The 22,308-nt window shown below is 43.4% G+C and overlaps 10 protein-coding genes across 10 annotated transcripts; 8 read left to right on the top strand and 2 right to left on the bottom strand.

Annotated features, from left to right (window-relative positions):
- Window positions 1-1,763: 1,763 nt before the first annotated feature.
- Window positions 1,764-4,567, top strand: O0I10_005084 (uncharacterized protein; the record flags this gene model as incomplete). Its single annotated transcript, XM_058485132.1, has 10 exons — window positions 1,764-1,987; window positions 2,133-2,191; window positions 2,247-2,527; window positions 2,590-2,618; window positions 2,679-2,724; window positions 2,786-3,305; window positions 3,366-3,466; window positions 3,530-4,050; window positions 4,105-4,369; window positions 4,430-4,567. 10 exons carry the CDS (start codon window positions 1,764-1,766, stop codon window positions 4,565-4,567), a joined length of 2,184 nt encoding a protein of 727 aa, XP_058343959.1.
- A 220-nt stretch (window positions 4,568-4,787) lies between these two features.
- O0I10_005083 (uncharacterized protein) lies at window positions 4,788-5,805 on the top strand (the record flags this gene model as incomplete). Its single annotated transcript, XM_058485131.1, has 7 exons — window positions 4,788-4,808; window positions 4,862-4,933; window positions 5,006-5,113; window positions 5,171-5,236; window positions 5,302-5,386; window positions 5,439-5,645; window positions 5,705-5,805. The coding sequence occupies 7 exons, from the start codon at window positions 4,788-4,790 to the stop codon at window positions 5,803-5,805; spliced, it is 660 nt and encodes a 219-aa protein (XP_058343958.1).
- A 644-nt stretch (window positions 5,806-6,449) lies between these two features.
- Window positions 6,450-6,830, bottom strand: O0I10_005082 (uncharacterized protein; the record flags this gene model as incomplete). The annotated part of the gene is made up of 1 exon (XM_058485130.1): window positions 6,450-6,830. The coding sequence occupies one exon, from the start codon at window positions 6,828-6,830 to the stop codon at window positions 6,450-6,452; it is 381 nt and encodes a 126-aa protein (XP_058343957.1).
- Window positions 6,831-7,626: 796 nt separating this feature from the next.
- On the top strand, window positions 7,627-9,525 carry O0I10_005081 (uncharacterized protein; the record flags this gene model as incomplete). The annotated part of the gene is made up of 9 exons (XM_058485129.1): window positions 7,627-7,857; window positions 7,911-7,979; window positions 8,053-8,160; window positions 8,216-8,492; window positions 8,570-8,662; window positions 8,720-8,935; window positions 8,989-9,206; window positions 9,275-9,363; window positions 9,423-9,525. The coding sequence occupies 9 exons, from the start codon at window positions 7,627-7,629 to the stop codon at window positions 9,523-9,525; spliced, it is 1,404 nt and encodes a 467-aa protein (XP_058343956.1).
- Window positions 9,526-9,704: 179 nt separating this feature from the next.
- O0I10_005080 (uncharacterized protein) lies at window positions 9,705-11,132 on the top strand (the record flags this gene model as incomplete). The annotated part of the gene is made up of 4 exons (XM_058485128.1): window positions 9,705-9,824; window positions 9,887-10,226; window positions 10,280-10,937; window positions 10,994-11,132. 4 exons carry the CDS (start codon window positions 9,705-9,707, stop codon window positions 11,130-11,132), a joined length of 1,257 nt encoding a protein of 418 aa, XP_058343955.1.
- A 168-nt stretch (window positions 11,133-11,300) lies between these two features.
- O0I10_005079 (uncharacterized protein) lies at window positions 11,301-12,237 on the top strand (the record flags this gene model as incomplete). Its single annotated transcript, XM_058485127.1, has 10 exons — window positions 11,301-11,352; window positions 11,404-11,453; window positions 11,514-11,546; window positions 11,605-11,655; window positions 11,720-11,759; window positions 11,818-11,871; window positions 11,933-11,959; window positions 12,014-12,039; window positions 12,113-12,148; window positions 12,223-12,237. The coding sequence occupies 10 exons, from the start codon at window positions 11,301-11,303 to the stop codon at window positions 12,235-12,237; spliced, it is 384 nt and encodes a 127-aa protein (XP_058343954.1).
- A 978-nt stretch (window positions 12,238-13,215) lies between these two features.
- Window positions 13,216-14,943, top strand: O0I10_005078 (uncharacterized protein; the record flags this gene model as incomplete). Its single annotated transcript, XM_058485126.1, has 6 exons — window positions 13,216-13,341; window positions 13,401-13,486; window positions 13,551-13,635; window positions 13,707-13,815; window positions 13,882-14,702; window positions 14,782-14,943. 6 exons carry the CDS (start codon window positions 13,216-13,218, stop codon window positions 14,941-14,943), a joined length of 1,389 nt encoding a protein of 462 aa, XP_058343953.1.
- Window positions 14,944-15,077: 134 nt separating this feature from the next.
- On the top strand, window positions 15,078-15,737 carry O0I10_005077 (uncharacterized protein; the record flags this gene model as incomplete). The annotated part of the gene is made up of 1 exon (XM_058485125.1): window positions 15,078-15,737. The coding sequence occupies one exon, from the start codon at window positions 15,078-15,080 to the stop codon at window positions 15,735-15,737; it is 660 nt and encodes a 219-aa protein (XP_058343952.1).
- Window positions 15,738-15,811: 74 nt separating this feature from the next.
- On the bottom strand, window positions 15,812-16,982 carry O0I10_005076 (uncharacterized protein; the record flags this gene model as incomplete). The annotated part of the gene is made up of 3 exons (XM_058485124.1): window positions 15,812-16,274; window positions 16,339-16,813; window positions 16,871-16,982. 3 exons carry the CDS (start codon window positions 16,980-16,982, stop codon window positions 15,812-15,814), a joined length of 1,050 nt encoding a protein of 349 aa, XP_058343951.1.
- A 2,416-nt stretch (window positions 16,983-19,398) lies between these two features.
- Window positions 19,399-22,308, top strand: O0I10_005075 (uncharacterized protein; the record flags this gene model as incomplete). The annotated part of the gene is made up of 1 exon (XM_058485123.1): window positions 19,399-22,308. A coding segment is annotated over one exon (2,910 nt), but the record flags the coding sequence as incomplete, so codon positions are not given.

Here is a 22,308-nt window from a genome sequence, read left to right as displayed (position 1 = left end):
GAGGAGGAGGGATCAAATGAAAATATTCCCTATGTACAAAGTTTGAATCATGATCACTTGCGTGTACTTAACTAATATGGTATCCTTGCCATAAAAGGGTCATTACACTAAAAGATGCAGTGTTCTATGGCAGCTGTGTATCTCATTCCTTACGCCAAATCATAGTTGATGTCATACGTTCGGATATTTATTAGTGGGTTGTGATAAGAATCAAAGCTCTGGGGATAGCTAAGCCAACTCGTGTCCTTTGCTGCATGTATGAGTCAATCGGATTTGATAGTGATTCCTTGTGACACAAATCTTCTCCTCTTCTTCACATCTACACGACCGTCGTTGATGTATCCATGCGACCAAAGAGAACACTGGTTGTGAGGCATCCTTCACGGCGAAGAGAAAACCATAGAGCAAGAAGATCCGGATCCCCCGTAGCAGCAAAGAGTCAGGTTGCCTGGGACACTCCACAATCTTGCACATTGCAAATGCACACGTGTTGGACGCAATGGCCGTTGACATTGCAAGGGATAAACTATTGAACCAGCAACGCTAAAACATAAGGGACGTATCAATGGCCTTCATGTATACCCTATTCTTCATTGATCTGCTTGCTCACTTTTTTTATGGTATGCGTTGGATAGCTCAATTGCATCATCTATGACTTTAGCTGGACGCTTGCTTTACTAAGGATTGGAGGTCAAGGCTGCATGTCGAGGGAATGTGAGAGCACTACTACTACTACTACTGCTACTACTTTTCGATCATGATCTTACGCTGAAGCCCAATTGTCGCCTGCATGATGATACGCCAAGAGCTTGCTACACATATACTTTTATCATAGCGCTAGATAGTCGCTTGGACCAAATAAACCTTGTATTCCTACCGACATCATCCAATCCCTACAATGAATGCCATGTCTAGCGATGAAGAAGAAGAATGGGATTACATATTGCATACATTGTACAGCTCTCAGCGGAGTCGGTGCTACAATTGGACAAAGACACTTCCTTTGACAAGGTATGCAATGACAAAGTAAAGGTACAGTAATAGGGAGAAAAGAGAGAGAAATGGATCACCATTACGTATCATGCAACTGGATGAATCACCCAAAGGTTCATAAATAAACAAAAAGGCAATGCACAAAGTCAGCTAACACAGGTCAAGTTTCTTTAACTGTGATGTTCGTCCTTTGCACACGTCATTAATTACTGAGTTGATTGCAAAAATCGTCTCCTGACAACACAATGTGGATCCCGAAGCACGCGAGCTCATGTTTCACCATGCTTGGAAAAGGGGAAACAGGACCAATCAACGTAAAGCACACAGCAACGATCCATCCAGGAACGCAAAAGCAAGACTCCTAGCTTCTATTCTTGAATACATCCATAGCAACAACTATAGGTAAAGCACAAGTGAGGTATTTAATGATAATTCTGTATAGAGGATATAAATGATGTTGGCTGTGGCTTATCCTTGGATGTGCACATGACAATTCCACTCGGGGCAAGTGCTTCGAATGTGTCTTCCCGCTCCCTCCCTTTCTCTTTTAGTGCTATCTTTTATTTGGTGTACACACACGCACGCACGCACGCACGAACACACACACACACTTGTCTCTTTCACATAAACACTTGGTCGGTATCCCTGGGAACACACACCTCATTCGACAACATGCTCAACCTAACACAATGGCTTTTGCTTCTAGAAGAGCTTCTTTTATTCTACACCAGCAGTACCCCAGCACACCTATTTATACATTGGCTTGCATCATGACTGGAACTTCGTATTATCAGCCAATCGTTCGATTGCCAAAAAGCAACAGATCATCTATGCGTCCCAACAGCATCCGTCGAGAATCCTTGCTGCAGCAGATTCCTTCCAGTAACTCATCACTTGACACCTTGGTTTCGAGCACGTTGCGTTTCTCCGGCCTGGGAGGTTCTATCACCGAAGAGGCACTCGCCAACCTATTGCAAGCTTATGATCCCACTGAGTAAGTTATTCACCATCGTGGATAGATGGGGTAAAACGGGGTATGAGAGGAGAGGGAATAGAGTAAAGGTAGTCGAGGGGTGGGTGCGTGGGTAGGTGGATGGGAAAGGGATCACTATGGATACTGACAGCTAGCTTGATATTAGAGTCGTGATCCATGAGGATGGAGATAGTGGCTATTTACGATTTGCCAATGCGGATATAGGTAAAGTGATATTTCAATGATCGTAGAATGGGAATGTTGACATGTTTTGTAATAGCCGATCGAGTATATTCGCTTTACAATGGATTTGGATTCGAAAACAACGGCGGCAAGCTCCAATTTCACCTCGATGATGCATACGATCCAGAACCCAAGGGCCCCATTTTAGAAGTCAGTAATCTTCCCTTGAGCATCGACAATGACGGATTATATGATCTATTTCGTGGATTTGGACCACTCAGTTTATGCAAGTTGATTGTGAACGGGAAGTCTTTTCAAGGAGCAGCGTTTGTACAGTACTTTTCCCAAGATGACTCTAATGAAGCACAAAACATTCTTGTAAGTACTTGTTTGAAAAAAGGAGGAAATGGTATCTCATAATCATTTATACCATTGGATAGAATGGCCGATTAATGGGTGATAACTCGCTGTAAGTCCTTCCTATACATTACGTATGCTTGAATAACTCATCCTGATCCATTTCCAATAGTGTCATTGTTCCATTTTCACCAGTGCCGGCTCAATCACAAAAGAAGGTACTTTAAAAAAGCGCTTGTGAGCGTATGGATGGTGGATTAATGGAATTTTTTGTAATAGACACCAAGCCCTCAAGCTTCAGGATCTAGCAAGACTGAGTCTGGCTATGTGGATTACATGAATTTGTACATCAAGAATTTGGAACCCCACATCAACAATGACGCTTTGTTTCAGCTATTCAAAAAGTTTGGAAGGATCGTATCAGCCAGAGTGATGAGCAATCCAGCAACAGGACAATCGAAGGGATATGGATTTGTGAGCTATGACAAGGCTGAGGAAGCAGCGGCTGCTTTACAAGAGATGAATGGCAAAATACCACCACATGGAGTAAAGCCGTTGATAGTCGCCTATCATGAACCCAAGAAACCACGCCAAGAGAAACAGGGGCAAAATAGAGCTGGAATGGCAGCATCAGCAAGTAATTTCTCTTCCTCGGGTGGCATTCGCACCCCATCCGTGCCCGTGTCACGTCCCATGCCAGAGTATATCAACAATCATGCACCTGTTTCTTCCTTTGATCCCAACGTGGCCTTCACTACGCATGCATACGATATCAATGCACAACCAGCAAGGACCAACAGTAAGCTTTTATCATTAAGAGTGCAATATACAGGATCGATTAATGAGTAATTTATACAAGGGCCCGCACAAATGAATGGATTGGGAATAGACAACGTGGATCAAATTGCAATCAACATGAAGCCAAAACGCCCATCACCCCCACATTCAGTACATCGAAAGGTAAAAAGTCATCATGCATTTAGATTTGTTATTCTATAGACTCACACATGTGCATGTGTATAGCTCTCTACAGCCGATTCAAGTTTAGCACAGCCATTTTTGCGCCTTTCTCCACCTTTTTCAAGCTCGCCCATGTCGGGTGCAAGCAGTAATGGACCATCCCTTGCATCTTTGGCTTCAGGTGCCAACATCCAACCACGACCTTATCCTCATCAGCCACAACAACATCAATCAATGGAGCCAAGCAATGGTCGTCCCACATTGCGACGTAGAGGTTCTCTCGAATCAGTCAGCTCTGTTATGACAGAAAGCAGTGCTTCAATGCAACGACAAAGATTGGCAGATGCAGTAATGCGATGCGGAGATTATTCACAATCCGTCAATGATATCGTGGATATGCTGTTGACTCTCAAGCGCAAAGAGCGTTCGCTATGCTTATTTAATCAAGATTTCCTACGTGAAAAGATCGAGCTGGCATTGATCGCTTTGGATACGTTCAACGATGAAGAGCAAGGAGAGGAGGAGGAAGAGGAGGAAGAAGAGCAACAGGCAATTACACAAAACGTTCAACCTGAACAGAGCGTGTAAGTACAAGTAGACCCTATTTCATTTTGCAAGTCTAATGATTGATATTGTAGACCTACTACCACGCCATCTAGACCAACAGCACCAGCACGCATGTCTAAAGCAATACCCATCGTGGCACCTCCTCCTGAACCCAAAACGCCTATTTCACCATCCACTCCCACTACCACCAACACCACCACCAACAAGACATCTACCAACAGCAGCAGTAATAATAGTGATCAAGTGAACGTGGATGAGATACTACAATCCCTCGAAGGAAAGCCTATCCATGAAAAGAAACAGCAATTGGGTGATCGACTCTTTCCACTTGTCAAGGTATGTTATTAAAAGGGATGGTAGGGATATACATGTGTGTTGACATGAGTGTTTCCATAGGCAACGGGTACCAAGCAAGCACCAAAGGTGACGATCAAGCTTTTGGACAGCATTGACTTATACGAGTTGGCCCACTTGATGTATGACAAGAAGAAACTCAAGGAACGTGTGGATATCGCCTTTGCTTCATTGAAGTGAATAACCTTTACTTATACCTGTTCTTGGATATCCTTTCCATTCAACCTTTTATCACTCCATCAGCTGTTTTCTTATCCATAGGAACAAGTCTTAATATATAATGGATGTTGTGTGATGATAATGATAATGATGATGTTTTGTGTTACAATGTCATGCGATGTGAAATAAACCCCGAGGATCTCACAACTAGTATCTTTTCACTCTTTTCTCTCCCCTATTCATGCTGGGACCGGACCCACGAGTAAGGTTGCATTGATATCATTCTATTTCTTCATTTTCACACCCAAAATTCAGAGAGACTTGAGACGAGACACGGCTCGCCTATCGCACTACTTGCAAGAGTGTCGTGCTTTTGCCAGCCTTCGAGTAAGCTCATGAACAAGAAAACCAAAACGAAGCAATGTCAATGACAGATTACGTGTATGCATCTATGACCAGGGCTTCAAGCACTTTAATGTCTTTATGCGTGGCCGAGAAGAATTTCTTTTGTGTACACCTGCAAGCAAAGACACGTTATTCGATCCACGAGACGACCAGTTGAAGAAGGTACTCATACATTTATTACTACAAGGAGATCACGTGAAGCTCAATCTATGCTAATAGAGGCATCGAACGTGTACTGTGCTACTTTTTACTGGATACGCAAGATACAAGTGCCCTTACGTTTATGCAAGTAGCTTGCTGTGATGAGATGCCGCCTTTGTTTCATGCATTTACCCTGATTACAATTGTAGTTTCGATCATACCCAGACCAAGATAACATGACTCATTCAGACGACCCATTGACACTCAAGACAACGGATGATTGGCGTCGACAAGGTAAAACTAGTAATCCACCCACCCTTGATATTGTCACTCAATACATCTTTAGATGTTGCCTTATGGAAGATGGTGTTGGAAGTATTGACCCTCGTCATGAAGAAACCTGGTCCACGAAATCCATTCCAGGTCGACTTGCAATATATCGATAGCAGGCCTCCAGAGGAAGGTGCACTCCTATCCGCGTCTTTGTTGAATTTCTTGGAGACAATATGGCTGCAAGCTGATCCCAATCTAGAACAAGAACTGATCGATCAAGGTAATTTTGTGGCAGGAGCAAAAAGATGGAAGTGGGTTAACATCCATTCGCAAAAATAGTGTATGAAGATATCAAAGCGCTACAATTACGACATGTGGATCACGTTTATGAACATATTACATCTGCTGGGAAAACGGATCAAAAGAAAGAACAAGCTTAGGCTTCACTTCTTGTCATTGTCATTGGCGTTTGGATGCTATTGAAGAGTAGGCTTTAGGAATACTTGTGTATAGTTCTTGCATTAAATGTCATGGGCGATCATCTATATGTGTGAGGGTGACTTATGCATGTATACATCATGTTCCTGGATGCTTTTGGCCGTCTACTTCATATATGCAAGACATGATGTACTCGTTGTATGACCGCTGCTCAGCCAAATCCTTTCGGGTCAAGAAAATTGAATGATGGAAATGATGGACTGGAGCAGGAGAATCATTCACATGTAGTAGTTTGGTCACAGGGGCAATTGGGAGGAGGGCGCTCTATTAGCTGGCAGCTTATGAATTGGAAATTCCAGGGCTGCTTATCATGTACAGAGGTAGTCTCTTGTTGCAACCATGGATGGCAAAGGGTTCCAGGTCTTGAAAACTATGAGGTGGTAATCCTTATAGATAGTGATAGGCCATCTAGAAGTTTACAAGCGAAACAAGCAACCCGGCTCGAATGCCCACTGCTATCCTATGGTTAATACGACGATCCTTCACGCACTTGTGTTGACTCATGACATGCCAGTGATAAGGAAGGTATCCATGGCAACTGCATTGAGCGGAGAGATAGCATCACGTGACCATGCCAACGCTTTATTTAAAAGTACTCTTCTGGAAAGTCAACTATCCCTTGATTGGAATCAGCCTCATCTTGGTATTCTTCGAAGCCGACATTGCCTAATGCTAGATTGACTGCAATCAAAGCAGCCGATTGTGTTGTACACTTGAAGGTATTCTTTGTTTCCCGGTCGACAAAGATAACGGTATTATTATTGATTGTCTCCTGATCGCATATGGCGTAGGTCATGTCGTCGTAGTGGATGGATGCCATATAGGTTTCGCGGTCAACATCACCAACAGAGTCTTCAACAAAGAACAATGCATTATGGAGACCGTATTTGGATCCACTAAGACGCTCACGTAATTCCGCTGACATAGGGACTGATACAAAGCAGCAAATGCCATCCATGTTTCCCATCTTGTTTGCTCCAAACAAAAAAGCCAATACGAATACCTTTCCGCAGCCAACTCAATGTTAAAAAGATGGTGCTTCTTTCCGACCTCGTACAACATGGTGTATGCATGGGATTTGTACGACATGCCAACGTGTGTGCGTGTGGATGAAGGCGAGGCATTACTACCAGCAATGGTCTTTTGGATGACTGAACCCTGGATTTGAAAGTATCCACACATGTATGTAAGTAAAACATTGCCAATCATCATCGATCCCCTGATGCCAAGCTGGAGTTACTGCTGCTCAATGACGTATTACCACTCATTCAAATACGATGGATATGGAGTTTTATATATACGAAGCAGTTGGATGCCGGGTTACAGGTCTTTTCTAAACCTGGGATTGAAGACCCCGAAAAGGGCAATGATCACGTCTACGTAGTTTAGGATCACTACTAGAATGCAACACACGCCAACAAGTCTCATTCCTCTTGCAATAAACTTGAAGCTTGACATTGAAAGCATGTAATTCCTTTAGCATAATGTCGACGAGCAGCTTATATTTGTTTACAGTGACAAGATCATAGGGAATTTAAATCATCCATCCAGAACATTGGAGCATTACCATTTTACATCGGAGCCGAGACTAGATCCGTAATAAGCTGGTGCATGTTGCACAAAAGATCGACCATTTGTGTCTGTGTATAGAGTGCTTTTACGCTCCTATTCTTTTTCTTTTACTTTTTATTTTTATTTATATACCACTCGTTATCCTATTCAAACCGAGGTCACTCGAAGCTTTATAATACTCGTTCATTGTCATGGCGCCCCCATCAACCACCGTCGACACGATCGAGCTTGCCTCCTTGGAACAGAATGCCGACCTGGAACACCATCATCACAACGATCGATCGCTTCGACGACATAGCCGTAGTGCTTCTTCATCCTCTTTTATCCATTTTCGAGCACCTATACCATCCAACAACACCACAGCACCACATAATGTCGCACCATCCTCTGATATCAATAGTGCAACTCGCTTGGCAGCCGAGGTATGTAACACCAAGTATAAAAATTTAGACATTGTTTGACAGGAATCAATTAGGCACTTCCTTCATTACTCATGTCAGTCATTGGTCTTGTCGCTGCAGGTTGGATGATGGACATTTTTCAGGTAACGTGGATGTGTGTGTATGTGCGTGTGTAATCATCAACCACCATGCTGATCCATTGGGGGCCTTATAAAGCATTGGGAAGTCTTTGAACAAGTATCCGAACTCTTCATCCTTGTGCCTGTGTTACTCAATCTCAAGGGCAATCTCGAAATGAATTTGGCTGCTCGTGTCTCAACATCCGTAAGTGTGTGTGTATACATGTTAGTGGTACCAAGATCCATAACAAGGCCTATAGGCAAATATGGGAGAACTCGATCGACCAGGAACACGTAGTCCTCTCGTATGGGGAAACCTTGCTCTTATCCAAGTACAAGCCTTGATTGCAGGATCAATTGCAGGTCTATTTTCGTTTATCCTTGGCATCCTTGAACATCCTCAAGAACCTGCCACTGTCTCTGAAAGCATTCTTATTATTACAAGCTCCATGATATCAGCAGCTATATCGAGTCTCGTCCTTGGCGTCTTTATGTGCTTTTTGATCATTCTCAGCCGCAAGTTTCGTATCGACCCTGGTAAAGATCAACGGCTAAAGTGAACCGAATGACTCGATTTGGTATAACTCAACAAACCACACACACACACACTTTAGATAACATTGCATGTCCGATGGCCTCTTCCTTGGGAGATGTGGTCACTCTTGGTATCTTGGCGGGTTGCGCACAAGCTTTATTAGCCAACATGGGTATGTTCATCCAAGTACCTTTTATGTTCTTTTCTAATGTCATACGTATGGTCTCAGATTCATTACTCAGCCCATCACTTTTTATGCTGATGATCATGTCAATACCATGCTTTGGTCGAGCTGTCTGGAAGAATGCAACGGTCAAGGATTTATTGTATTCCGGCTGGTCACCTATTATCAGTGCCATGTTCATCTCCAGCTTTGCAGGCCTTGTATTAGAAAGATACGTGGAGCAGTACAAAGGATTGGCCATGTTGACTCCTATTCTATGCGGTAAGTGCTCATGGATGACGTTGGGTCAACAAGGCATAACCCGGCTATTGTAGGTCTGGCTGGCAATTTGGGTTCCATTTATGCATCAAGAATTAGCACATGTTTACATGCTGGATCACAAGAAAACTACAAGTTGGTGGAGCAAACGCTACTGGCAATGAACATTCCAATGCAAGCACTCTTCCTATTGCTGATCTGGGTCCTGAATTTGGGTCATCTCGATTTTACAGCCATGTTTGCATTGTCCTATTTCATCGTATCAATGATTTCAGTAAGTATAACAATAATGCATGATCCGGTATTTGGTATGGTGGATGCTGACAACCCGCATCATGATAGACTTTTCTTGCACTCAAGATGGGCAAATCCATGACACTCGCATGTTGGAAGCGTGGATATGATCCTGATAATTATGTACTCCCCTACCTGTAAGTAATGTCAAAAAGAGCAGAGGAATTTGTATCTAATGATTTGGGGGTGATTGTAGCACTGCATTGATAGATGTCATCTGTACGAGCCTATTGGTGATCTCGTTTTCTTGGTTATCATCCAATGGCTATGCCGACCTTGCAACCAGTCATAACACCTAATCCCTTGTCATTTTATTTTGTGTGTAAAAAAGCATCCTATAAAGACGCTCCTTGTATATACATCTAGAACCTTGATATCGTTCCCTGCCTCTTTGCTGGAAAGAAGGATCTACGGCTGTGAGTCAGATAAAAGATAAGCAAATCATAGCACATTCCCACGCCTCGTCTCCTCTTTCGCCATGTTGCTGCACTACACACGACGGACAGGCCGCCCCATCGTTTTCATTGCAAGGCGATTCACTACAAAAGCATACGAGAAGCCAGCATCACACGCCTTTTACGATGACAAAGTGATAACGGTAATGGTGGTTTTATTTTACGCTAGCTTGTCAATGCTCATATCGAACGTCTATTCTACTAGTATGCTAATCGACCCATCAAACCGGTGACCTTGAGCCAACTTGTTCGCTTTGGACAACCACCATTGAACCATGAAAGTCTACATGCTTGTGCACAGTACGCTCGTATGGAGTTGCCAGTACGGTTAGCACGAAGAGTGCGTGCCTTCCAGACGCTGCCTTTTATCGTTGGAACCAATCCCTACATCAAGGAGATATACAAGTTGTATTACGAGTCATTTGAGAGCTTGGAACCATATTCCCACTATCGCACTACTACTGGAGATGATGATATCGAGTACTCTGAGAAGCTCAAAGACCTTGTGGATCGACATGCCGACAACATCCCAACACTTGCACGAGGTAAATGGACATTTTGCACCTATCAAGATGGATGATCTAATGTATATAAACAGGGTTCTTGGAATGTAAACAATACATGCATCGCGATGATGTGGCAGCTTTTCTTGATGATATGATTCATGCACGTATTGGAATTCGATTGATTGCCGAACAAATGATCGCACTTGTTGGACAAAAGCAGCAACCATCCTCCTCACCAGAAAACAACAACAATTACATTGGCATCATTGATACAAAGCTCAATCCAGCCAAACTTGCCAAATCGTGCTCCGAGTTTGTGGCCGAATTATGCGAATTCAATTATGGGATGCATCCAGAAACAATCTTAGACGGCCATGTTGATGCCACTTTTACCTATGTCCCGGTTCACCTTGAATACATCCTCACCGAGTTGATCAAGAACGCTCAACGTGCCACCATTGAACATGCAAAGAGGAAACGTGATATGAGTACGGTCAATGACAATGATGATGATGATCATGCAACACTACCTCCTATTCAAATCACCATCAGTCATGGAAAAGAAGAGATCGGGATACGGATCCGTGACCAGGGCGGTGGAGTTGCTGAGAATGATCTCAACCGAGTATTCGAATATTCCTATACTACAGTGGCAAAGGCATCTGATGACCATGATCCCAACAATATCTTTACTGGCATTTCAGAAATGGCATTGCAGAGTGGTATCGGTGGGCCACTGGCTGGCTTGGGGTAACTCTATTTTGTGGCTGTAATGTATTGCGTATCTCATTCTATGTATCTTTTAGATTCGGATTACCATTAGCTAGGATGTATGCACGGTACTTTGGAGGATCATTTACTTTGGTATCCATGAACGGTTACGGTTGCGACGTCTTTTTAAAGCTTAAACACATTGATCAATCTATGGCTGAATTAGAGATTTAGCTTATAATAAAACCTCGTACATACCCGATAACTACATTAAAAGTGCTTTTTGGAATGACGTATCCATGGAAACGGTTTGACAAGGAGCGCACGTGATTTGATGATTCTATTCTTTCTCCCCCTCCCAACGCCCCGACAGGCGCGTCTTTCTTTTATACAATCCCCGTCATGGCAAAAGGAAAACAGGCTGCTGGACAAAAAGCTAAAGCTGCAGCATCAGGTATGCACACCGCCAATGACAACATTGACTACAATGCTCACTGCTGTTTAGGTGACGATGGCAAGAAGGGCGGCAAGTTGAAACCAGCACAGAGCATCAAGGTAAAACTGGAATGCATAACCACTTTTATTCGAGGGTGTTAATGACTCGTCTACTGATAGGTCCGTCATATCCTTTGCGAAAAGCACGGCAAGGTAATGGAATAAAATGTCTATCGTACTATGCATATTGACATCCATATCTCGATCAAAGGTGATGGAAGCGATGGCCAAGCTTAAGGAAGAGAACATGCGATTTGACAAGGTAATTGATAATACGCAATTGATGTGTGTGTGTGTGTTGAATTCTGACGGATGGATTGTAATAGGTCGCCGAAATGTATAGCGAGGACAAAGCCAAAGCAGGAGGTTCGTTACTTGAGCATGGATCCCAAAATAATGAGTAAATAACCATCTCCATGGCTAGGTTCGCTTGGTTGGATGGCACGTGGATCAATGGTAGGCCCATTCCAGGATGCAGGTACGAGTGACCCTTGGAAAGCGTTTCAAGTTGATCTCACACATGATTTATTATCATATAGCATTTGCATTGCAGCCAAGCTCTTGCGGTAAGTTAAAAGTGCAGGATACAAAAGGAACTTTGTAGCTAATCCTAAATGTAGACAAGCCAATCTTTACCGATCCTCCTGTAAGTCACCTCATTTTGTATATGTGCGTGTATCTTTTATACTCATTCAAGCTTGTATACCCAAACAACAAAGGTCAAGACCAACTTTGGATATCATATCATCATGGTGGTAAGTGGGAGGGGGAGATGTGTTTCTTTTTCTCAGGAAAACAAGTCGCATTAAGAGCTTTGTTGGCGTAATAGGAAGAGAGAAAGTAATAGTAAACAGCTATGCAATAAAAACGATACAATTTTCAGTCCGCAAACGACACAGCTGACGATGGAATAATGAACACTGTTTGGGAGGATGTCATTTTGGAGGGTACTATGTTTGCTCTTAAATTGTATAGTTGTTGTATTCAAGAGTTAGGTGACAGGTTGGTGCGAGAGGTCTGGCTGATGGAGAAGACTTTTGCAGGATACATAGAGGGGAATGAAAGCCCCCAGAGACATTAACCAAGCCTTTGCTCTTCAATCAATCAAGTGGATCTTCGTGTTTCCCCATAAACTAAAGCATGACAACCCAAACAAAAGCCCAAGATAAGGAGGTGATCTTGATATCATGATTCAAGAGCAATGGGCTCAGCTGGATAAGCGTGCATCCACGTGATGAGATACATACCTTATTTTGTGCTGGCTGCTGCTAGAATGGATCATAGCTTGCTGATGCATGCTGTAGATAATACTAATGACAAAGGGTGAGTCTCGTACTCGTTTGACTTTTGATCACTGAAAGCAACAGCACCACCCACTAGGTGGAACGGTATTACCATCCATACAAGATGGGATAGTGGAAGAATGTATAATGCTCCTTCCAAGTACATCGCTGAAGTAAGGAGAACAAAGAATGCACATTCTTGTTTGTGCATGCATGCATAAAAAGAAGACATTCCTCGAAACGTGATACGCTAATTTGCTGCTATCAAGCACAGATGGCATCTTCATCAACAACAAGAAAAGATTTATTATTCGAGAGTGAGTGATACAAGTGGTGGTTGTCTACATACAACATAGGCTTTGGGGCGTGGTGACCAAGTGGAATTGCTCGATAGGGAATGGGTTGTCATGCCAATAACCCAGCCAAATGCGATAGTGGTACAGATTATGAAGACATATGCCTCGTTTTGACACGTGATGGATAAAGATGAGAGCTGTTGAAATACGGGGATTTCCCAAAGCTTGTCTCTCGCTCCCCTCATGTCGACTGTTCCTCCACATTATTCGGATCGTTTTGTAAACAAGCGTTTCCACAAGGCGTTATACATTGTACAGCACCTCTCGCCATCATCGAGCTTCCAACCGACCAAGGATCAAAAGTTAGAGGTATTCCCAAAAGTGACCATCAAGCAAGGACAATACCATTTAACAGCATTCACGAAAAGCTTTATGCGTTGTATAAGCAGGCAGTCAGTGGCAATGTGAACACCCAACGACCTGGTATCTTCGACGTTGTAGGGAGAGCAAAATGGTAGTAACCTTTATATACGTATGCATGACATGAAGGAAAGCTTATAATAGTATCACTTTTCAAGGGACGCCTGGAACAAGCTGCATGGGATAACCTCGTTGGAAGCGAAGCATCGCTATGTGGAAGCCTTGTTACGAGTTGCAGTGGAGGTACATAATCTCACAGTCTTTGGATTCAATCAATCATCGTTCTTAGATGCTAAAGTTCCATCTCCATTTAGGCATTTAAGAAACCTGCTAGCAAGGTTCAGGCACATCAGATCATACAAGCATTTACAACTATGCAACCTTCAGCTGACAATGAAACCGAGGATGAAACAAGCAATGATGGTAATTTGTGTGAAGGAAGGAAGGAGGATGTCTTTATCGTCGTGCTAATTTGATTGCGTATAAAAGAATCAAGCGTTGCTTCAACCGATGCTGAGGAACGAGATTATTTATTGGAAATACAACGTGATAATCACAAAGCACCGACATCATACACGCAAAACAGATCAACCCCTACTACTCAGTTACCAGTGTCACCTGCATTATCGAGATCCTATCGCCTTAGGCAACCACCACCACAACAACGTCGACCACCATCAGTAGCCTCAACACAATCCGGCCAAGTATCAGTAAGGACAGCGCCGACAACTAGACGACCTTCTACATCATCTTCAACCTCCAAGGTTCATATGGATGCTGCTCGAGTGGGAAGACCTATGATAAATGAGGAACCATTTGATCCACATGTCAATCCATGGGCACCACCTCTTCAACGATACAAGATTGACGATGGACAAAGTATGGATGAAGATAATGGACGTCTCATGCAATTGCCATCACCGGTCATTTCAGCCAATTCTATGCATCATCAACAACAACAACATTCAATCTCTCTGAGGTCACCACATCATGGATCGAGTGCAGCATCTTCAATGACAGCAACACCAACAGCGACACGTTTACCCATTGACACCTCTAATAATCAACTCTTGACGGATCAACAATATACATCGGTGGTTGCTTTGGGACCTGCTACCAAAAGGGCATTGGATACGCTGCAGGCTGAGATTGTTGCCCTGAATGAAAGGATCGATGGGTTGCGACAAGAGCTGACAGAACGAAATCAAGCACGAAGATTACCCAACAACAAGGGTAATGCAGCTGATGACGGTGATGATGATGATGATGCAAACAGCGAAGTATGGGAAGGATGGAAATGGGTGGCTAAGGTAAGATGAAGGGTGAATATCTATACATGTCAAGTTCTTGTCGCATTAAATATTATGCATGATACAATTATTACTATAGGCTGCACTAAGGCATGCGCTGGTGAATATGGCAATGGCGTTTATTCTTTTTGTGATGCTCTATCAACGAGGAAGTCCAGTCGCGTATATCATTATTGGGCAAATGAACAAGTTTTGGAGAGCAGCTAGAGTACGATTGCTTATCAGTAAAATCCTAGTATGAATTTATGCAAGTTGGATTATTTACAGGATGATGATGATGATGCACATGACCTTGACCACATGATCGATCCTCTCCTCTCTTTGTTACCCCGTTCCCCTTTTCTTTGTTTTTCTTACAGTGCCTTCGTCTCTCCAATGAACACATTTGCTGTCCAATTGCCTAGTTCAGAGCCTGGGAAAAGCGATCGACTATGCAATGCACCCTCATCCGACATGCGGAAACCACACCATCGACTACGTCCGATGCAGAGTCAGCCTAATATGCGATATGCAGCAACGGCTACAAGCACTACTCAAGTAACACCCTTCACAGTACATGCGATATCACCACCATCCACTCTACCCTCCTTTATGACTAGTACTACGCATACCCAACAACCATCGAAACAACCACAGCAACAGCCTATGAGTAGAACACAACAAAAGCTCATGCTTCAACGACAGTGCTTTCTTGCAGATGACAAGAACTATCTGGATCATCCAACCAACATGCGACGACTTACAAAAGAATTGGATCGAGTGAACCGTGAATACAGATACATTCGCCATTTTGAGGATCCTCTTGCTGCATCCTTTCGTCGAGTGACAGCAGCAGCAGCAGCATCGTCATCATCATCATCATCATTCACATCAACAACAACATCATCATTATCCCCAAGTAGTAGCAATTATTGTTCACCCATACTCCAACGACGATCATCTGCTCAGGAGATTTTGTCATTGGTTGCCACCAAGGAGAATGTAAAAAAGCAACAGGATAGATTGATTGTTCGTTTCCTTGGCAACGCCAAGTGATTTATTCATTGTATTCACAAACAACATAAAGATACATAATATACTTAAAGGGAATATGAAGGAGGATATGTATGTCATGCCCAGATACGCATAGTCGCATCCCAACTACCGGTGCATAACGCCATTCCATCTGGTGCCACTTTTAAACACGATATTCTATTTTCGTGACCATTCAATATGCCAATGCGCTCGCCCTTGAGAATATCCCATACATGGCAATTAAAGTCATTGCATCCACTGAATAAAAGCCTTCCTGAAACGGAAAAGTCAATCGAAGTAATGCCATCCTTGATAGATCCATCTTGGAAAGAAGCCAGCTGTGCATCCGCTCGTATGTCATATAAAGCACATGTTGCATCGTCAGAGCCAGTTGCAAAGGCATCACCACCAGGAAAGAATTGTACAGCATTGATATCTCCTTCATGGCCAACAAAGGTTTGGATACTTCTCTTGGGAGTTCGTCTATCCCACACCTTGGCAGTAGCGTCACATGATCCACTCACAAACATTTGATTATTACTCGGATGGATTGACACGCTAAATTAAGAAGGATAGTAATTTAGATAGGGATGCACTTTTATGATTTGTGAATGAAACTTACCTCATAACACCGCTCGAATGATCTCTATATTCTTCCAGGCATACACCAGCATCCACATCCCAAAGCATCAAAGTCTTGTCTCCGGAGGCAGTGATAAGGTGACGATCATCAATGAAACAACAGCAGCTGAGAAATCCCGTATGACCCGCCAATTCTCGGATGGGACGAGCATCACGATCACGAGCATGATGAATCGAGCATACATTATCAAGACCACCACTTGCAACAAGATCACTCGAAGGAGAATACGTACACGCCATCACCCAGGAAGATCGTAACACTATCGCATTGGTCTTGTGTCCAGAGTATGCATCCCACATAATCAATTTGCCATCCTGGGCTGCTGATACAACATGCCGTCGGTCGCTACTCCATCCAACAGCATACACTTTGGCAAGGTGTCCTCGTAATGTACGTTTCGCCTTCATGTTGCATCGTGGTAGATTCTCCACTACCTCTTTAGCCATTCCCTGCACTGATTTCACGAATGAGTTCTTTCTTTTTATACTCGCTTTTGGTTCCTGACGCTTACATGTCGCATCTGCAAGTGCCTCTTTACGTAGCTTGATTCGATCCTTGAGTGCCTCGGCTTCTCGCCTTGCTGCTGCAATGCGTTCGGCAATGTCGCTTTCGTGCTCCTGCATTAGGTTGGATACTGTGAATAAAACGAGCACACAGCGTTTCTTGCTCGGTGCAGTAAAAGTTAATTCATTGCCCGATCCAAGGTTCAAGTCATGCAGCACACAATTTGACATGTTCCATTTCTGATGTATGCAATAAAATAATACTTTTTTACTTTGGATGCCACGTTGGATCTTTATTTGGGGTGGAATAGTATGGTCGATGAGATGATGTTGGCATGGCAACGTCACCATGGCAACAATGTAGTACAATGAAATCAATCTTTGTTCCTCTCCTATCTACGAGTTGGCTTGTTCTAAACTTCAACCACGGGCCCGTTCAATGAGCATCGCGCTGATTGAGTACCATGAATGGCAACTGATTAAGATGTTTGGGTTGATCATTGTATTGGACTCGATGGCCGATACATCAAGATGATGGCATTGATTATGCACATCGAAAATTGGGATCATGCTTCAAACGTTCAAGACATAGAATACTCAGGTCAGTCAAATAGTATCCCCCGCCGTAATCGTAAATACAAGATTTTTAACACAAAAGGAGAGGAACGTTGTTGACAAGATCTAATCACAAAAGGGAGGTGAGCTATATTATCCAATACGCATACAACCTTTGTTCAAGGCACAATCTAGTATCGGCCAAAGTAACCTTTTAATCCAAACTCCATTCATACAAGATACATGGAGAGGTTCAAAAAGTTGCTTCCAATGGGGGGGGTATCGGTATGGGAAGTTTCTATCCTTTGGGTGTACTGTGGGCAAAGGTGAATGAATGGATGTGAGGTGATGATTTCTATATATGCATGATGGCGTGCCAAATCATGGAGTTGGATGATTATGATTGTAAAAGGTCGACAGTAGCTGCCATCGAGTAGCTATACTTGGATCCACCAATCGTTCAGGATGAGATCATCATGCATAATGACCAAGACGACAATGGATACATAAGAACGAATACTTTTCCACGCTTTGCATATAACGAAAACCTCCCATCTCATGTACTCATAATCATATACATACATCCACAAGAAGTTGTATGTATTGAAGCAAGTCGTTGCACGTAAATAAAGCTGTTTCTATACGATTGTTATCTGCTGCCCAAGTAACAAAGGCTGCAAGCCAGGAAGAAGCAAGTAAACTTGAGACAATGGAGTAAAGCCCTTGTTGATAGCAGCTGCTGGAAGGAATGCCATGTCGTGGTAGAGAAGCGTACAAGAGAGTGTGTAGTATCAAGGGAGGCACGTGCTGTAGTGCGGTGTATATGTGATGGACTTGTCATTCAGTCATAGGGAATCGGATCAAGACAGCTGTGAGATTAACATGATGGGTTGAAGCAGGTCAATCGTTTGCAGGCAGTAATTGTACTTGATTGGGGCCAATAGTTGAGAATGGGTGGAAGAGACAAGATGCGGTGAGTGGAAGAAGTGGAAATCAAAAAGGTTGAGCTGATGTTGAATGATACTTCTTTGTTTGAGCGTTTTTCACTCAAATCCCCTCGGATCAAGAAAGTTGAAGGATGGGCATGCTGGGCTGAAGCAGTAAAATCGTTCGTATGCATTGGATTCGACAACAATGGAGAATGGGAGGACTAGGTATATTAGCTGGCATTTTGAACTATTCCTAAATAGTGTACAAGAATCATGCATCGCCTGTGCTGAATGACTCAAGTTACACAAACACGTCTGCTGCATCTTTTGCTCTATTATAGTCATACTACTTTGCATTAAACAAAGACCACTTGTCATATAGCATCACGCTTACAAACATAAAGGTGCCTGTATCTCCAAACTTTACAATCAAACGTGGGCTCTTTAGTAGATCAACGTGCTTGTCGGGGTCAAAGGAATCTTGTGTCAAAGTATGAAGTTCATCGTGGGCGATCCCAGATTTCGCAATGTCGCTACCAGCCAAACTGGATTTGGGGCTCAACCTCTTTCGACGACGACCAAAAAAATATTTTTTGGGCTGTTTGCGACATTGAACGCGAAACTTTCACACAAGGTGCTGTTGACCAAGCCGAGCCTGTTGTATCCTGGCACACATTCTCACGTTTGTCAACCTGCTTTCTCTATCATACGATGGAATTCCCCTATCACCCGAATGAAGGTTTACCTTGTCATCACCAACCTTATCCACATTGGTCACCTATTGCTATATACGTACACGCTTCATCACTGTAGCACCCGTTGCATGGTTGTATCACACACACCTTCTCGGTATACTCCATTAGGAAGCACACACACACACACACCCTCTTTAACCACCATCATCCTTAAAGCTATAAATACGCTCAACAACCACCACTTGAATAAAGGATCAATCATATTATTGAGTCTCGTGACTTATTAGTCTCCTCTCTTATAAGTGATATTACATTTTTTTTCACGAATTCTCTATTCTCTTTATCATCTCTATCATCATGTCGACATCTCCCCAACGTGAGGACACATCAAGCCGTCAAGACTCCCCCATGGATATGGGATCGCCTCTTTCATCTGCTGCTGATGCCCAATCTGTGGTCACTGTTTCCTCTCATACATCATCTTCAAGCTTGCAAAGGGCCACCGATGCGATTGACAAGGTCATTAACAAGTTGGCGGATCTTGCTGAACAAATGGCATCCAATGATCTCACCCCTGAGCAACGTCAAGTCATCCATCAGGAGTCCCAACAAGCCAGCAAGGACCTTGAAGTGTTGAAAAGCATGTATCGCAAGATGTCGAAGAAGGACAAATCCAATCATCATTCATCTCGCCCTGTCGTTCCTCAAGATCTACCTATGCTTCAATGGACTGGCAATGTTCATGACAAGTCAAAGCTCGTTTTTGGATCCGTTGAGGAATGTCTTAATCGATTCGAGGATGTGGTGATTTCCTATAACCAAGATCTCGATGAAGCTTGGGGCCGCTTGTTACCTCGTATGCTTTCTCCTGAACAACGTTCGTGGTACGATGATAACTTGAGACCCTACACGCACCTTCCATGGACCTTGTTTGCAAGAAAGACTCTCATCAAGAAATATGGCGTTCATGATGGTGAACGACAATCCCAAGCTATGTTCGACTTGCTGGATATGCATATGAAGCGCGATGAGTCGGTTGAATACTATACCGATCGATTTAACAAGACTCGCAGAGAAGCCGGTTTGGAGGACAACCTTGCTATTGCCGCTGTGTACACCAAGTCTTTGGTTCCGGATCTATACAAGCAGGTTCGATTGGCCCAAGTTAATTTGCCCATGGAGTTACGTTCGACAACCGAACAAGCTGCCAACATCGCTAGAGGGCTGTATGCCACTGTCATTGGGGCCGCTACCAAGTATCAAGCAAACAAGCAAAAGTCATCCGAAAGTCCTGCCATCCATGAGAAACCCAAGAAGCAAGAAGGCAACAAGTATTGCAATTTGCACAAGAAAGGACATCACTCTACAAGCGAATGTAGAACCTTGGCTCGTGAACTTGGCAATAAGGTTACAAAGCCTGAACCATCTTTCAAGTCCCGTGAGAAACGTTGCTTCAAGTGTAACGAATCGTGGAAGCCTGGTCACACATGCAAATCCAAGATGGCAATCCGCTCTGCTCAAGTCTCGGACCAACAACAATATCATCATTCCACCTTGACTCCAACAGTCGAGCACAATCTTATTGACTTGGATAATACTATCAACAATGACGTTGATATGCTTGATGCACAACATCCATGCACACAATGTAAGTTTATTCGCATGGCTTCCCATGCCACACAGGTCTCTACAGATCTTACTCACACTATTTACGTGCCAATTACTATACAGGAGCACAAAGTTTGGGCCATCGTTGACACCGGTGCAACCATTTCTTCCATCACTCCTTCCTTAGTATCAAAATTATCAACATCCATCATTCCTACTTCCGGTCAAATTGACTTGGCCGCCTCTGGGGTATCCATCCCACGTACTGGCACTACCTCTCAAATAAACATTGTTTATGATGGCAAACCTTTTATTCATTCTTTTGAAGTTTTTCCTATTAACGCTGACGCTGATGTATCCATCGGTACTGATCTCATGTCTAAACTTGGGATTTCTATTCAAGGACTTGCTACGTCATGGGAACGTCCTTCACCACCTTTTGCTCTTGATTCAAACATCGAGATGGATAAGCCCAACGATTCTCCCGCTGGCACCACTATTGAGCACAATGAGCTTCTCCACGCCATTCAACCCGCTCTTAGAAAAAATGCACAAATACCTGTTACTTCTTTTTGCACCATGCCTGAGTCCGTGGTTTACCTTAACACTGGTGCCGCACCACCTGTTTATCGTCCTCAGTATCCACTTGCTGAACATCTTTTACCTGTCCTTGAGGAGCAAATCCAAAAATGGCTTGCTGACGGTGTTATCATTCCTGCACCACCTCGTAACGGATGGAATAGTCCTTTGACGGTCGCCCCTAAAAAAGACGCACAGGGTAATCCCACCAATTTTCGCCCTTGTCTTGATCCGCGACATATCAACAACCTCTTACCTGAACATCGTTATCCCTTACCTCACATCGAGCAAATCTTTCACGCACTTACCGGTGCCACTGTTTTCACCACGCTTGATCTCAAGAGTGCATTTCATCGATTCAAGATCCATGAGCCTGATCAACACAAAACCACATTTACCTTTCGCAACAGACCTTATTGCTTCCAAGCATGCCCCTTTGGTCTTAAGCATATCAGCGCGGTCTTTCAGAAATGCATGCACACTCTTCTTGATGATTTACCTTTTGTTGCTACCTTTGTTGATGATGTGGTTATCTTTTCCAAATCCATGGCCGAGCACCGTGAACATGTCATCACTGTTATTCAACGTCTCACCGATGTTAATCTTATCTTGAACGCCGACAAGTGTCATTTTGCTCAAAAGTCCATTTACTTACTTGGATTTTGCATTGATGCTAATGGTCGTCGCCCTGATCCTCGCAAGTTGGTCAACGTTGATGAGTGGCCTATTCCTAAAACAGGAAAAGACATTCAGCGTTTCCTTGGTCTTATCAACTTTTTTCGCTCGCACTTACCTCTTGCTGCCGAGCTCACAGCACCTCTCGATGCTTTACGTAACCATGGATCTCTTGCGAAAGTTTGGCAGGATGTTCATCTTGATGCATTCAATAACGTAAAGGCTGCACTTCTCGCTGCTCCTGTATTGAGTCATCCTGATATCACTCGTCCTTTCTTCGTTGCTACTGATGCTTCGAATTATGGTATTGGTGCTGTCTTGTATCAAATTGACCCTGACACCCAAGCACGCCAGTATGTAAGCTTTGTTGCACGCGCTTTGACCAAATCCGAGCGTAACTACTTT

Source organism: Lichtheimia ornata, assembly GCF_029851405.1.
Source record: "Lichtheimia ornata isolate CBS 291.66 chromosome Unknown scaffold00020, whole genome shotgun sequence".
NCBI classification, from domain to species: domain Eukaryota; kingdom Fungi; phylum Mucoromycota; class Mucoromycetes; order Mucorales; family Lichtheimiaceae; genus Lichtheimia; species Lichtheimia ornata.
This window is presented reverse-complemented; position numbering and strand designations above follow the sequence as displayed.